Source organism: Oncorhynchus clarkii, chromosome 12 (genome assembly GCF_045791955.1).
Source record: "Oncorhynchus clarkii lewisi isolate Uvic-CL-2024 chromosome 12, UVic_Ocla_1.0, whole genome shotgun sequence".
NCBI lineage: Eukaryota > Metazoa > Chordata > Actinopteri > Salmoniformes > Salmonidae > Oncorhynchus > Oncorhynchus clarkii.
This window is the reverse complement of record NC_092158.1, coordinates 58,812,077-58,827,870: the sequence shown is the minus strand read 5'-3', so window position 1 is coordinate 58,827,870 and position 15,794 is coordinate 58,812,077. Positions and strand designations below refer to the sequence as shown.

Here is a 15,794-nt window from a genome sequence, read left to right as displayed (position 1 = left end):
CAGGAGTTGCAGCGATGGGACAACACTGTATCTACCAATTGGATACCACGAAATTGGGGAGAGAGAAAAAAGGGCTAAAAAAAATTATTATAAAACTGTCGGCGTTACGGTTATTGACTGTTAATTAGCATAAACACATTTAGCATCTCCTGGCTTCCACACATAGCCTACAAGCCACTGATGCAGAACTTTGGGACATCTACATTTCAAAAGTTGAATAAATCCATGTAATAGAGCCTACACCTTCACAATAAAACCGTGATTTATTTTAGACAGGTCTAAAGAAACATAATGTGAAGAAAATGTAGTCGATTTCAGAAGAAAATAATAGTATACTCTGAGTTGTCCTTATGTTAGGTCCTGATCTGGCTATATCATATGGCTGTGGGCTACACTAGTTCATTTAGCAGACAAGATTTGCTTAGAATTCCATGGAATTATTTTATATTATTTTATAGAATGAAGAATACAATTGAACAAAGCTGAATAAAATAGAAATGATATTTTCTCCAAATAATTTGAGGGAGTCCGCACTATTCTGTGTTGAGCGGTTAATAGGTAATGCTTAATTTAGAGTTATTAATGTAACTTTAGTTGTTCTACAAATGTTGGGTTATATGTTTAGATGTTTAATACATTGTAAGGCTGCATGATGCACCTAACAATGATTTGAAATAAGTTAGTTAAAAGAAATTAGCTCTGCTTTGTTTTTTTGCGCAGGCTGTACACATGTCAGTCTCTCATTCACAATTTCAGAAGCACTTGATAATGCATCCCCTTTGTGTGGCAAAAATGCACCCTAAAAAAATCCATGCCTTTTTGCAGCCCCTCTCCCTGAGCGCTGCCTGCTCCGAAGCACCTCTCATCTCACTCACACCGCTCTCCATCATGTGATCGGGTCTTTCTCACAGGCTACAAGTGAAGACAGACACATCGGGGATGCAACTGCAATTCCTTATCCAATTCCAAGGTGCATATTGAAGATATTGGAAGAACTGTCCACATTTACTTTTCGTCAGCCAACAAGATGAGTAGGCCTAACGAACAGCAAAAGCACTAGCCTATGTAAATCAACCATAATAAAAAAGTTATTTTATTATATTCTGTGCGAGAAATAAATATTCCAAACATAGTCTTTGATGCGATAGATCCCAAATTAATACAACCACTAGCATCAAAAAACTTTTAAAGGGCCTCCCGGGTGGCGCAGTGGTTAAGGGCGCTGTACTGCAGCGCCAGCTGTGCCACCAGAGACCCTGGGTTCGCGCCCAGGCTCTGTTGTAACCGGCCACGACCGGGAGGTATGTGGGGCGACGCACAATTGGCCTAGCGTCGTACGGGTTAGGGAGGCAGGGCGCAGTGCACGCTAACCAAGGTTGCACGGTGTTTCCTCCGGCACATTGGTGCGGCTGGCTTCCGGGTTGGATGCACACTGTGTTAAGAAGCAGTCCGGCTTGGTTGGGTTGTGTATCGGAGGACGCATGACTTTCAACCTTCGTCTCTCCCGAGCCCGTACAGTTGTAGCGACAAGATAGTAGCTACTAAACAACTGGATATCATGAAATTGGGGAGAAAAACGGGGTAAAAAAAACAAACATGTTTTAAGCAATGAGGCTGATGCAACAGATCAGAACGTTTATCTTAAATGTTGATAAACTATTAGGCTATTTCTTCACATTATAAGCGCAGCAATAAGCGCAAATGTTTCATTAGTGGGAAAACACCATTATCAAAAGTGCAAAAATGCGATTATGCATGTAATGCTTTTATATGGTGAAAATGATCTTCCCCAAACTTGAAACTCACGCACTGCCAGTTAGGCTCTTCACCCGTTGTACAGTTGTACAGCTTAATGTGCTTCATTTTAAGAAGTTATTTGTGATATAAACCATGTGCGACTATGATTAGAAAAAGTCACACAAAAAAGGCATTGCTTCTTGCCTTAAGCATTCCCAATGATAATATATCATTTACAAGTGATAGGCTAGTATTGTCATCCATCAGACTATTCTTGATTTTTAAAAATCATGACTTTACAGATATTAAATATTATTTGTGTGAAATTCGTTTTGATTTAGAATTAACCACTATCATGCACCTGTCTCGAAACAGGGGCAGGGGGAAAAAATACATGTAATATCTGCACTTAACTAGCGAATAAACAACGCTTTTCCTGTGGTTCATTTTCATGCCAGCCAGGTAGGCTATAGTCCTGTTGTAAAGATAAGCAATGTGCTTAATATTTGCTTAATATTAGGAAAGTTGAGAAATAAATATAGCAGGCCTAGCCTATAGATGGGATTATCCTCCTTTTAATAGAGGCCATCACTCTGTTTTCTCGCCCAATTGCATAGCCTATAGAAATGTTGCGCAACATAAGCTCATGGTCTCTCATGAAGTGTTTGATTAGATTTTCAATTACATTTGCATTGATGTCAGAGTGATTAGAGGGAATATAGAGTGCTGAGTACAAGGCAGTTAGCAAGTTTGGTATGCAATTAATGACCATCAGCAGCATCAGAGCTTGGAGAAGCCTAGTTACTTAACTAAACGTTTACGTGGAATTTGACTGCTTTCATTCCTCGTGACCGCCGGTGAGGCAGCCGGTACTGTTTATTATCTATCCTGTTGCCTAGTCACTTTACCTATGTACATATCTACCTCAATTACCTTGCACATCGACTCAGTACTGGAACCCTGTGTATATAGCCAAGTCATCATTACTCATTGACTCAGTAATGGAACCCTGTGTATATAGCCAAGTCATCATCACTAATTGTGTATTTATTACTCATGTTTTTACATTTTCTATTAGTTCTCTTTTTTTCTCTCTGCATTGTTGGGCAGGACCCGTGAATAAGCGTTTTACTGTTAGTGTACATGTGACAAATAGTCATTAAGCACCCCTTAAGGATGATTTATATCCTACGGAGACGGAAGATTCGACACGTAGGGTAGTGTCACAATGTCATTTTTCATCACAAAAGGGGCGGCTCCTTGTAGTACGCACAAAAATGTGGCAGATTCCTGCCACGCATCAAATTTGGAAGGCGACGTATAATTAATTGCACACGAATGGGGCCAGTGTATGTGTAGGCAATGAAGTTAGCTCACTTCCTTGATTTGAACTATATAGGCTATGCATCAAAGTGGCCTATTTTGCATTAATAACCAAATATAAACTCAGCAACTGATCAAACAATAAACCAAAAGTCATTAACCTAGGAGTTCACATACTTTTTCCAACCCACACTGTGAATTTTTAAATGATGCATTCAATACAAACAATAAAAATACAAAATGTTGTTTGTTATTAGTTTAAGCACACTGTTTGTCTATTGTTGTGACTTAGATGAAGAACATATCAAATTTGATGACTAATTTATGCAGAAATCCAGGTAATTCCAAAGGGTTCACATACGTTTTCTTGCCACTGTACTTGCATGTGTGGTTTTTATTCATACTTATTTTTGTTGTTGTCTATTTTGTATTATCATTTATATTATTATTCACTGCATTGTTGGGAATGAGCTCTCAATGTAAACATTTCACTGTACTGTTTTACACCGGTTGCATCCTATGCACGTGGCGAATAACCTTTAAACTTAAAACTATTTGGGAGTCTGGACCGGCGAGGTATCATGTTACAAAAGGTGTGCGTTGCAAAAAAAAAATCTGGCTCCACCCAAAGCACATGTAGATCTACGCAAGTGAAGCTTATAGACACCTTTAGAATAGAATAGTACTTCACTCTTGTTCTCGCACTTTCAGAAGTCTTTCTTACACTTTCAGTTGTCTGTCTTGCTTCTAACAGTTTACCAAATCAAGGATGATGTGGCGTGTGAGGCTAATGTGATTAGCTGATACATTAGAGTGTTAAACACATTTTCTATTTGAGATTCTTCAAAGTAGCCACCCTTTGCCTTGATGACAGCTTTGCACACTTTGCATTTTCTCAACCAGCTTCATCTGGAATGCTTTTCCAACAGTCTTGAAGGAGTTCCCCGCATACACTACAGTTCAAAAGTTTGGTGTCACTTAGAAATTTCCTTGTTTTTGAAAGAAAAGCAATTTTTTTTGTCCATTAAAATAACATCAAATTGATCAGAAATACAGTGTAGACATTGTTAATGTTGCAAAGTCTCCTCTGAACAGTTGATGTTGAGATGTGTCTGTTACTTAAAAACTGTGAAGCATTTATTTGGGCTGCAATCTGAGGTGCAGTTAACTCTAACTTAATGAACTTGTCCTCAGCAGCAGAGGTAACTCTGGGTCTTCCTTTCCTGTGGCAGTCCTCATGAGAGCCAGTTTCATCATAGCGCTTGATGTTTTTTTGTGACTACTTTCAAAGTTCTTGATATTTTCCGTATTGACTGACCTTCTTGTCTTAAAGTAATGATGGACTGTCATTTCTCTTTGCTTATTTGAGCTGTTCTTGCCATAATATGGACTTGGTCTTTTACCACATAGAGCTATCTTTTGTGTACCATCCCTACCTTGTCACCACACATCTGATTGGATCAAACGTATTAATGTTCAGAATCAAAATGTATTCACCTTGCTGAATATAGGTTTCTCTTGTTTTGGTATGTTTGTTTTATTGCTGTTATTGGTCTGTTTAATATGGTTAATATAGTTCTGATCACATACGCTGTGCAGTTTTATATTTTTTCCACAAATTCCACAAATTAACTTTAAACAAGGCACACCTGTTAATTGAAATGCATTCCAGGTGACTACCTCATGAAGCTGGTTGATAGAATGCCAAGAGTGTGCAAAGCTGTCATCAAGGCAAAGGGTAGTTACTTCAAGGATCTGAAATATAAAATATATTTTGATTTTTTAAACACTTTTTTCGTTATTACATGATTCCATATGTGTCATTTCATAGTTATGATGTCTTCACTATTATTATACAATGTAAAAAATAGTAAAACATTTTTTACTGGTACTGCACATACATACACTGCATTCGGAAAGTATTCAGACCCCTTAACATTTTGCAAATTTTGTTATGTTACAGCCTTATTCTAAAATTGATTAAATCGTTATTTCCCCCCTCAATCTACACACAATATCCCACAATGAAAAAGCAAAAAGAGGTTTTTTTTACATTATTGAACATTTATAAAAAATGTAAAACTGAAATATCACACTTACATAAGTTTTCGGACCCTTTAATCAGTACTTTGCTGAAGCACCTTTGACAGTTTTTACAGCCTTGAGTCTTGGGTATGACGCTACAAGCTTGGCACACCTGTATTTGTGGAGTTTCTCCCATGTATCTCTGAAGATCCTCTCAAGCTCTATCAAGTTAGTTGCTGCACAAATATTTTCAGGTCTCCAGAGATATTTGATCGGGTTCAAGTCCGGGCTCTGGCTGGGCCACTCACGGACATTCAGAGACTTGTCCCGAAGCAACTCCAACATTGTCTTGGTTGTGTGCTTAAAACCTTTTGTGACTAGGGGGCAGTATTTTAATTTTTGGAAAAATAATGTTCCCATTGTAAACGGGATATTTTGTCAGGACAAGATGCTAGAATATGCATATAATTGACAGCTTAGGATAGAAAACACTCTAAAGTTTCCAAAACTGTAAAAATATTGTCTGTGAGTATAACAGAACTGATATTGCAGGCGAAAGCCTGAGAAAAATGCAATCCGGAAGTGACTCATTTTTTGAAAGCTCTGCGTTCCAATGCGTCCCTATTGAGCAGTGAATGAGCTATCAACCAGATTACTTTTTCTACGTAGTCCCCAGGGTGTCTACAGCATTGTGGCGTAGTTTTACGCATTTATGTTGAAGAATACCCGTAAGCGGCTACATTGCGCAAGTGGTCACCTGATGGCTCTCAGAGTGATTCTCGCGTAAAATACAAAAGGTAGCCATTATTCTAATCGGTCCTACTGAAAAACCAATTGTCCCGGTGGATATATTATCGAATAGATATTTGAAAAACACCTTGAGGATTGATTATAAACAACGTTTGCCATGTTTCTGTCGATATTATGGAGCTAATTTGGAATATTTTTCGGAGTTTTCGTGACTGCAATTTCCGGTCGATTTCTCAGCCAAACATGAAGAACAAACGGAGCTATTTCGCCTACAAAAATAATATTTTTGGAAAAAAGGAACATTGGCTATCTAACTGGGAGTCTCGTGAGTGAAAACATCCGTAGCTCATCAAAGGTAAACAATTTAATTTGATTGCTTTTCTGATTTCCGTGACCAAGTTACCTGCTGCTAGCTGGACAAAATGCTATGCTAGGCTATCGATAAACTTACACAAATGCTTGTCTAGCTTTGGCTGTAAAGCATATTTTGAAAATCTGAGATGACAGGGTGATTAACAAAAGGCTAAGCTGTGTCTCAATATATTTCACTTGTGATTTTCATGAATAGGAATATTTTCTAGGAATATTTATGTCCGTTACGTTATGCTAATTAGTGTCAGTCGATGATTACGCTCCCTGACCCGGGATGGGGAGTCACTAGTTAAGGTCGTTGTCCTGTTGGAAGGTGAACCTTCGCCCCAGTCTGAGGTCCTTGGCGCTCTGGGGCAGGTTTTAATTAAGGATCTCTCAGTACATACAATTGAATTCGGAAGTTTATATACACTTAGGTTGGAGTCATTAAAACTTGTTTATCAACCACTCCACAAATTTCTTGTTAACAAACTATAGTTTTGGTATGTCGCATAGGACATCTACTTTGTGCATGACACAAGTAATTTTCCCAGCAATTGTTTACAGAGAGATTATTTCACTTATAATTCACTGTATCACAATTCCAGTGGGTCAGAAGTTTACATACACTAAGTTGACTTTGCCTTTAAACAGCTTGGAAAATACTAGAAAATGATATCATGGCTTTAGAAGCTTCTGATAGGCTTACTGACATAATTTGAGTCAGTTGGAGGTGTACCTGTGGATGTATTTCTAGGCCTACCTTCAAGCTCAGTGCCTCTTTGCTTGACATCATTGGAAAATCAAAAGAAAGCAGATAAGACCTCAGAAATGTTTTTGTAGACCTCGACAAGTCTGGTTCATCCTTGGGAGCACTTTCCAAATGGCTGAAGGGACCACTTTCATCTGAACAAACAGTAGTAAGCAAGTATAAACACATTGGGACAACGCAGCCGTCATACCGCTCAGGAAGGAGACGTGTTCTGTCTCCTAGAGATGAACGTACTTTGAGGCGAAAAGTGCAAATCAATCCCAGAGCAACAGTAAAGGACCTTGTGAAGATGCTGGAGGAAACAGGTACAAAAGTATCTGTAGCCACAGTAAAACGAGTCCTATATCGACATAACCTAAAAGGCCGCTCAGCAAGGAAGAAGCCACTGCTCCAAAACCACCATAAAAAAAGCCAGACTATGGTTTGCAACTGCACATGGGGACAAAGATCATACTTTTTGGAGAAATGTCCTCTGGTCTGATGAAACAAAAATATAACTGTTTGACCATAATGACCATTGTTATGTTTGGAGGAAAAAGGGGGAAGCTTGCAAGCCGAAGAACACCATCCCAATCGTGAAGCACGGGGGTGGCAGCGTCATGTTGTGGGGTTGCTTTGCTGCAGGAGGGACTGGTGCACGTCACAAAATAGATGGCATCATGACGTAGGAAAATTATGTGGATATATTGAAGCAGCATCTCAAGACATCCGTTAAAGTTAAAGTTTGGTCGCAAATGGGTCTTCCAAATGGACAATGACCCCAAGCATACTTCCAAAGTTGTGGCAAAATGGCTTAAAGACAACAAAGTCAAGGTTGGAGTGGCAATCACAAAGCCCTGACCTCAATCCTATAGAAAATGTGTGGGCAGAACTGAAAAAGCATGTGCGAGCAAGTAGGCCTACAAACCTGACTCAGTTACACCAGCTCTGTCTAGAGGAATGGGCCAAAATTCGCCCAACTTATTGTGGGAAGCTTGTGGAAGGCTACCTGAAATATTTGACCCAAATTAAACAATTTAAAGGCAATGCTACCACATGCTAATTGAGTGTATGTAAATGTTTGACCCACTGGGAATGTGATGAAAGAAATAAAAGCTGAAATACATCATTCTCTGTACTATTATTCTGACATTTCACATTTTTTAAATAAAGTGGTGATACTAACTGACCTAAGACAGGGCATTTTTAATAGGATTATATGTCAGGAATTGTGAAAAACTGAGTTTAAAATGTATTTGGCTAAGGTGTATGTAAACTTCTGACTGAGTATACTAAACATTAGGAATACATTCCTAATATTGACTTGCGCACCCCCTTCCGTTCATCTACACTGATTGAAGTGGATTTAACAAGTGAAATCAATAAGGGATCAAATCTTTCACCTGGATTCACCTAGTCAGTCTATGTCATGGAAAGAGCAGGTGTAACTAATGGTTTCTACACTCAGCGTATATACAGTATATAGACTCACCAGACAGTTTATTTAAAAAATGGTTCGCTCCTACAGACAGTGAGTCATGTGGCTGTGGCTTGCTTTACTAAGCAGGCATCGAGGCTTTCAGTTACTGTTCGACTGAACGTTAGAATGGGAAAAACAAGTGACCTAAGCGACATTGAGCGTGGTATGATTGGTGCTAGGCACACCGGATCCAGTATCTCAAAAAACGTGCACTCTTCTTACCCGAGAATGGTGCGACAAACAAAAAACTTCCAGTCAGCAGCAGTCCAACAGCTTGTGATGAGAGGTCGATGGTGAATGGCAAGATTCGTGCAAGCTAACAGGTTGGTCAAAAACAGACAAATAACAGCACAGTACAATACAGTGGTGTGCAGAACAGAATCTCGGAACACAAACTCGTCAATCCTTGTCACGAATGGGCTATTGCAGCAGATAACCACACCGGGTTCCACTCCTATCAGCTAAAAGCAAGAAGAAGTGGCTTCAGTGGGAACGAGATCAACAATGGACAATTAAGGATTGGAAAAACATTGCCTGGAACATGACAGCAAGTTCAGTTTACTCCAGTGGCATGCGCAGTCCCAGACCTCAACCCAATAGAGCATCTTTGGGACGATATGGAATGGGCTGTTTGCAGCATGAATGTACCGCCGTCCAATCTGCAGCAACTGCGTGATATCATCATGTGAGCATGGACCAACATTACTGTGGAACGATTCTGACACATTGTAGAATTCCCCAAAGCATTCAGGCTGTTCTGGAGGCAAAGAGCGCTCCGACCCGGTACCTAATAAACTGGCCAGTGTGTGTATATGTACATTTTGCAGATGCTTTTATCCAAAGCGGCTTGCAGTCATGCATGCATATATTTTACATGCGGGTGGCCCCGGGAATCAAACATACTTTCCTGGCTTTGCAAGCACCATGCTCTACAAACTGAACTACAGTGGAAAAGTGTAAAAAGTTGACAAAACAAAAAGTAGGATGAAAAACAAACAAAGAACAGACAAAGTACTAAGCAATTAGAGCAGGCAGCAATTAGACACCAAGTGCAGGATGCTCCATCTGTTCCTTGTTTACATCACACAGGTGGCTATTTGAGACTGTGTTAAATTGAAGTTTTAAGGTACCTGCTAACGTAGCTAGAGGCTAACGTTAGCTAGCTCAAGCTAGCTAGCAACTCAGTAGCACAGAGTAGGTTCTCTGAATGACGTTGACTTTAGTGCATCTTTGGTAGTTCCAAAGATATCCGAATATAAGTTAATAAATATTTCAAAAACCCAAAACATAACTATTTTTGGAGTTATAGGTAACCAGAAATGACTACAACTAAGTTAGTAAGGCTTTGACCACACTGTGTTCTTACTTTGGTGAGTAAAAACTCCTGCTGCCTACCCTTTAATTAATACTACAGTAAACTCATCACAGTGCATAACAGAATTTGAGTCCAGTCCAGACACTGCCACTGAGTCCGAGATGGTACCCTTTCCCCTGTTGTGCACTAATTTTGATCAGGGCTATCAGGGAATAAGGTGCCATTTTAGATGCAGACATGGGTTTTAATTTGTCGCTTGGTGTTTTGATGCTCAACGGCTTAACGGAGGAGCCACACTTTCCAAATTAAGAATGCAGAGAGCCAGGAGAGGCAGAGCTTCAAAATACTGTTCCTGGCTGGCCCAGACCCAGACAGAAACCCTGGTTAAAAGATGTTAAATAGGACTGTGAGGACTAGGAGCAGAGACAAAGAAAAGAAAGAGAGCAACAAGCAATATGAGAGAGAGAGCGCTGAGAGGCTGGCAGACAGAGGGTGGAAAGTCTGGGCACAGGAAAGTAAGAGGCTCAGATTATTCAGAGCAGATTGTGGTACAAGCAACTGCGCTCTTTTTCAATCATCTTGTCCTCTCCGCATCTCTTCTCCTTCATTCCCGTGCACTGATCTGAAAGAACAGACCAGGTCAAAGCCAGCCAAATGATGAGCTTCCATCATATTTTCACGTGTCAAGTCTTCCATTAATACAGTGCAGATGAAGCGAACTGCAGACACCCAGCTGATCTCCTGATGACCTCAAACGGGTCATAGCAGAGCTTCAGAATAGCAAAAAGAGAAGGGGAAAAAACACTTGGCTGCTTGGCGCAGGAGGTAAACAAAAGTCTGCCAATGTATTTCTTATTCGTCTCTTTCCCGCCCCATCCATTTGATGGTAGTCCACTTCCAGATAAAATAAGACAGACAGACAGAGAGGACAGAAAGAAAGGACTAAAAGGACAGAGAGCGAGAGAGTGCGAGGCAGGCAGAGAGAGAGAGAGTGAGGCAGGGAGAGAGAAACCTTCTACTCTGTCCCTGCAGGCGAAGCCAGGAAGATAGAGAACAGCGCGTGCTGTGCTGCGGGGACAGACAAGCCAACAACGCGTTTTTGCTTCGTCACTGCTGTTCTGAAAGCCTGCCTGCACCCCCTTCCCCCCTCTAACAAGCACAGAGTCAGAAAACCGGACCTGGAGAACACGCTGCAGCTTAACGTCTCAGCTCTCTTTTTCCATCCACCTCTCCTTCCCTCTTTCCCATCCTCCCCAGTCCCAACACATCATATCTGGGCTTATTATAACAATGACTTATTTTATCACCTTATCTTCCTCAGCTGTGATACTGTACATCTGTTCTTCTGAGGGGATCCTCAGTGCTCAGCCTCTGACACAGTTCAGCTTAAGGCCACTAGTAGTGAATGGGGTTGTCACAGCTGGTCTTTTTAATTAACTAAAAACAATGGCGTTCTAATCCTTTTGTAAAAAGCTCCGCGAGTCGAGTGACAGACTCCCTTTCCAGGGAATACTGTACTGTAAGTATAGATAGAAAAATAATGTGATGGACTGCTGAAGGAGGAAAAGAGAGGGAACATGAAGAATAGAAAAAAGATGGGTGACTGGAGGTATTCAGACACAGAAAGACAAAGGAAAGGCGGCATATGAACATTTACCTCAATCGTGAATAAGTCTGACTGAGTCTGGTTGCTATGGAAATGAAAATCTGACGATAACTACAGTACCAGTCAAAAGTACCAGACACACCTACTCATTCCACGGTTTTTCTTTATTTTCGACATTGTAGAAAACTAAACATCAAAACTATGAAATAACACATATGAAATCATGTAGTAACCAAAAAAAGTGTTAAACAAATCAAAATAGATTTTATAATTGAGATTCTTCAAAGTAGCCACCCCATTGCCTTGATGACAGCTTTGCACACTCCTAGACATTTTCTTTACTGAATACATTTTAGAATACAGCTGTAATGTAACAAGATGTGGAAAAAGTCAAGGGGTCTGAAAACTTTCCGAATGCATTGTACAGTTGTGGCCAAAAGTTTTGAGAATGACACAAATATTAATTTTCACAAAGTCTGCTGCTTCAGTTTGTATGATGACAATTTGCATATTCTCCAGAATGTTATGAAGAGTGATCAGATTAATTGAAATGAATTGCAAAGTCCCTCTTTGCCATGCAAATGAACTGAATCCCGCCGAAACATTTCCACTGTGGTAAGTGAACATAACTCTTTAATTAAAGAGAGAACACTGAACAGAACTAAACAAAACAACAAAACGAACCACCCTTGTCACACCCTGACCTAACCAAATAATAATGAAAACAAAGATAACTAAGGTCAGGGCGTGACACAGGGATTGGACTGCTGAGGACTGGGGTAAAGTCATTTTCTCTGATTGTTTGGGGCATCCGGAAAAAAGCTTGTCCACAGAAGACAAGGTGAGCGCTACCATCAGTCCTGTGTCATGCGTCATGCCAATAGTAAAGCATCCTGAGACCATTCATGTGTGGGGTTGCTTCTCAGCCAAGGGAGTGGGCTCACTCACAATTTTGCCTAAGAACACAGCCATGAATAAAGAATGGTACCAACACATCCTCCGAGAGCAACTTCTCCCAACCATCCAGGAACCGTTTGGTGACAAACAATGCCTTTTCCAGCATGATGGAGCACCTTGCCATAAGGCAAAAGTGATAACTAAGTGGCTCGGGGAACAAAACATTGATATTCTGGGTCCATGGCCAGGAAACTCCCCAGACCTTAATCCCATTGAGAACTTGTGGTCAATCTTCAAGAGGCGGGTGGACGAACAAATCCTGACAAACTCCAAGCATTGATTATGCAAGAATGGGCTGCCATCAGTGTGGCCCAGAAGTTAATTGACAGCATGCCAGGGCAGATTGCAGAGGTCTTGAAAAAGAAGGGTCAACACTGCAAATATTGACTCTTTGCATCAACTTCATGTAATTGTCAATAAAAGCCTTTGACACTTATTAAATGCTTATGTCAGTATTCCATAGTAACATCTGACAAAAATATCTAAAGTCACTGAAGCAGCAAACTTTGTGAAAATTAATTTTTGTGTCATTCTCAAAACTTTTGGCCATGAATGTACATGTACACACAAGCACATGACACACACAGTCAGAAATGTGCATTGATTACCAAATTCCACACCAAAATGTTTTGGTTAATTTTCCCCCTTAGTTCAGTTCGTTTGGACTGGTGTGAACAATATCCACATTCAGGAGCGCACTAAACAACGCACCTTGGTTCACTCAAAAAGGGTGGTCCCGGTCCGATTCCATTCGTACGGTGGTCTAGTTCGCTACAGGTGAGAACGTAGTCTGGACCAAACAAAAGAAAATAACCACTGGCGGTGCAGTAGAACTATTATATGGTTGTTTGACGGCGAGCAGTTTCTTAAATGCATGCAGTAGCGTACCATAACTTGATATATCTGACACATTATGAGTAGCAGCGCATTCATGAGGGCATCCGATGCAGATTAGGGGGAGATAGGGGCTATAGCCTACCGGGTATTATAGGCTACTGAATATAGCCTATTTAAGTTGCGGTTAGAATGGCATTTGTGCCGTTTCCTACCGCACGTTGTGTGAAGATCAAAGTTAAAGTAATAACGTTTGGGAAACACAAGTTATGCTGATTGATAATCAAAGAGCATTTTCCTCCAATAAACAAATTACTTGCATGAACGTGATTTTGTTTAAGCATTTTAGTTTGTTGGACAATGTGAAACCAACTGGACCAAATAACAAAAATACTGTACAATGTTACAAATAATCAAACTCTGATTCGAACTATAGCTCAGAATTATATGTGAAAACACACTTATTCTGTTAAAACATGTTAAAATCATGGGGCACTGTCAGCAGATAATCCATCCATCAGATCAGCTACAGGGAGAGTGCAGTGACCTCAGAGAGAATGCGGACATTCTGCTACCTGTGACCTCACGGATCAACAGGGAGAAAGCACATGGAATGAAAATTCTATTTTAAATTCCTTGACCTCAGTGTCTAGCGCTACTTTTTATAGCTGGAACTGAATGTGCAGAAACTGAGGAAGCCTAAACTCCGAAAAAATACAGGGAATGCTGAAGTACCTTTGAGCCTCTAATAGGACGGTGTGATGGAGCGAGAGATGGAGAACGGTAGTGAGACTCAGGGCACCACTCATCACACGGCCCATTTGCTGCCAGGCTCTGATTGGGGACTAACCCACTAGGTACCATGCAGTCAGGGTGGCACCTGATCTGCAAGTCCTTCCAGGTGCCAGTGTTGATGGAGCAACAGGCCAGGGGCAGAGAGACAGTCCCTCCCCATTTCAAAACGTTTTCTCCCTCCTGAGCACTACTGAACACTACCCAGGACTCATCTGTTGCCAGGCTCTCATAGGGCTCACCCACTATTATAGTAACCTAGGTGCCATGCCAGTCAGGTTGCCACTTGATATATGAGCCCTCCCAGGTGCCAGAGTGGCTGATGCAGGCCAGGGGCAAAGAAAAAGAGATGCACCGCCTCCCCCAGAAGCCCTTGGCTCAAATTTCACTCCACCTGATTCACTTAGCCAACACAGAGAGGAGAGAGGGCTATAATGGTATCTGAGTTACAGAAACAAAAAACAAAACAATTACATTTGCCTTTTATGGCTCAATTTACTGACGGAAATATATTTGCAGAAGAAACAAACATGATAGTCAGAGGGAGAGGAAGAGAGATGAAAGGTAGAAGGGGGGAATGGAGCATTTGACTTCAGTTAAGAGCTTTTGAATTAATTTGCTGGGGTTTGCCAAAAGAAATGTAAGACAAGCTAGCATATGAGTGCTAGAAATTCAACTATGGAAATTATTTTATTTAAGTGTGCCAAAAGCAAAGACTAGTGCAAGCTTGGGACATTATAAAAAACTCAGTTTTGAGCCTCCTTCAAAAGTGAAAGGTAACAAGGGAGTCTTGATACTAAATTATACAGACAGTAACTGGTGCAGCCATGAGAACAGCCAATTCAGCTGAATCACTGACAGTAAAAACACAACACAGCCAAGTGAGGTGTCCACACAGAGTTAATATATCCAGCCGTGCTCAACCTGCCAGGCCACATGACTGCACATGAAGGTGTGTGTGACAAAGTTGACATTTTGTCTGCACCCTGTAGAATTCAATGATTTATATATATATACACACTAGATGACAGACAGTGGCCGTTGTTTTGAAGCCACAGACTCAAAACTCCCCATCATTGTATAGTACTCCCTACCATTGTAAAAAAAGATTTTGGGAGCTAAAGAAATGCATTTATTAATTACTACATGAGTTCTTGCCTTGTTTATTATATTACAGAATATTAATGCAGGGAGGGGCAATAAAATAAAAAAAACGCGGTGGGCCCTAAAAGCAATTTGCGGGCCAGAAAAGGGGAAGTTATTTGAAAATATACTGTGCCATTTGAAAGTATTCAGACCCCTTGACTTTTCACACATTTTGTTACGTTACAGCCTTGTTCTAAAATGGATTAAATCGTTTGTCCCCCTCTTCAATCTACACACTATACCCCATAATGACAAAGCAAATACAGGTTTTTAGAAATGTTTGCTAATTTATCAAATAAAATAAATAATAAAATATCACATTTACATAGGTTTTTAGACCCTTTTAGACCCAACACAGTACTTTGTTGCGGCACCTTTGGCAGCGATTACAGTTTTGAGTCTTCTCGGGAATGACGCTACAAGCTTGGCACGCCTGTATTTGGGGAGTTTCTCCCATTCTTCTCTGCAGATCCTCTTAAGCTGTCAGGTTGGATGGGGAGCATTGCTGCACAGCTATTTTCAGGTCTCTCCAGAGATATTTAATAGGGTTCAAGTTTGGGCACAGGCAGGGCCACTCAAGGACATTCAGAGACTTGCCCCGAAGTTACTCCTGAGTTGCCTTGGCTGTGTGCTTATGGTCGTTGTCCTGTTGGAAGGTGAAACTTCACCCCAGTCTGAAGTCTAGAGCGCTCTGGAGCAGGTTTTAATCAAGGATCTCTCAGTACTT

The 15,794-nt window shown here is 40.7% G+C and overlaps 1 protein-coding gene across 4 annotated transcripts in view; it reads right to left on the bottom strand.

Moving 5' to 3' along the window:
• LOC139420868 (phosphatidylinositol-3,5-bisphosphate 3-phosphatase MTMR4-like) overlaps positions 1–15,794 on the bottom strand; it is a 159,527-nt gene that overhangs the window by 77,277 nt on the left and 66,456 nt on the right. The window contains exon 1 of one of the 4 annotated variants that reach the window (XM_071171242.1): positions 11,040–11,123. The exons of 2 other annotated variants lie outside the window; for them this stretch is intronic. In XM_071171242.1, the coding sequence (XP_071027343.1) occupies positions 11,040–11,069 (30 nt within the window). In that variant the 5' untranslated portion in view covers positions 11,070–11,123. Of the gene's footprint in view, positions 1–10,412; positions 10,674–11,039; positions 11,124–15,794 lie in introns of those variants that run through there. One more of the 4 variants, XM_071171243.1, reaches the window with a different exon arrangement.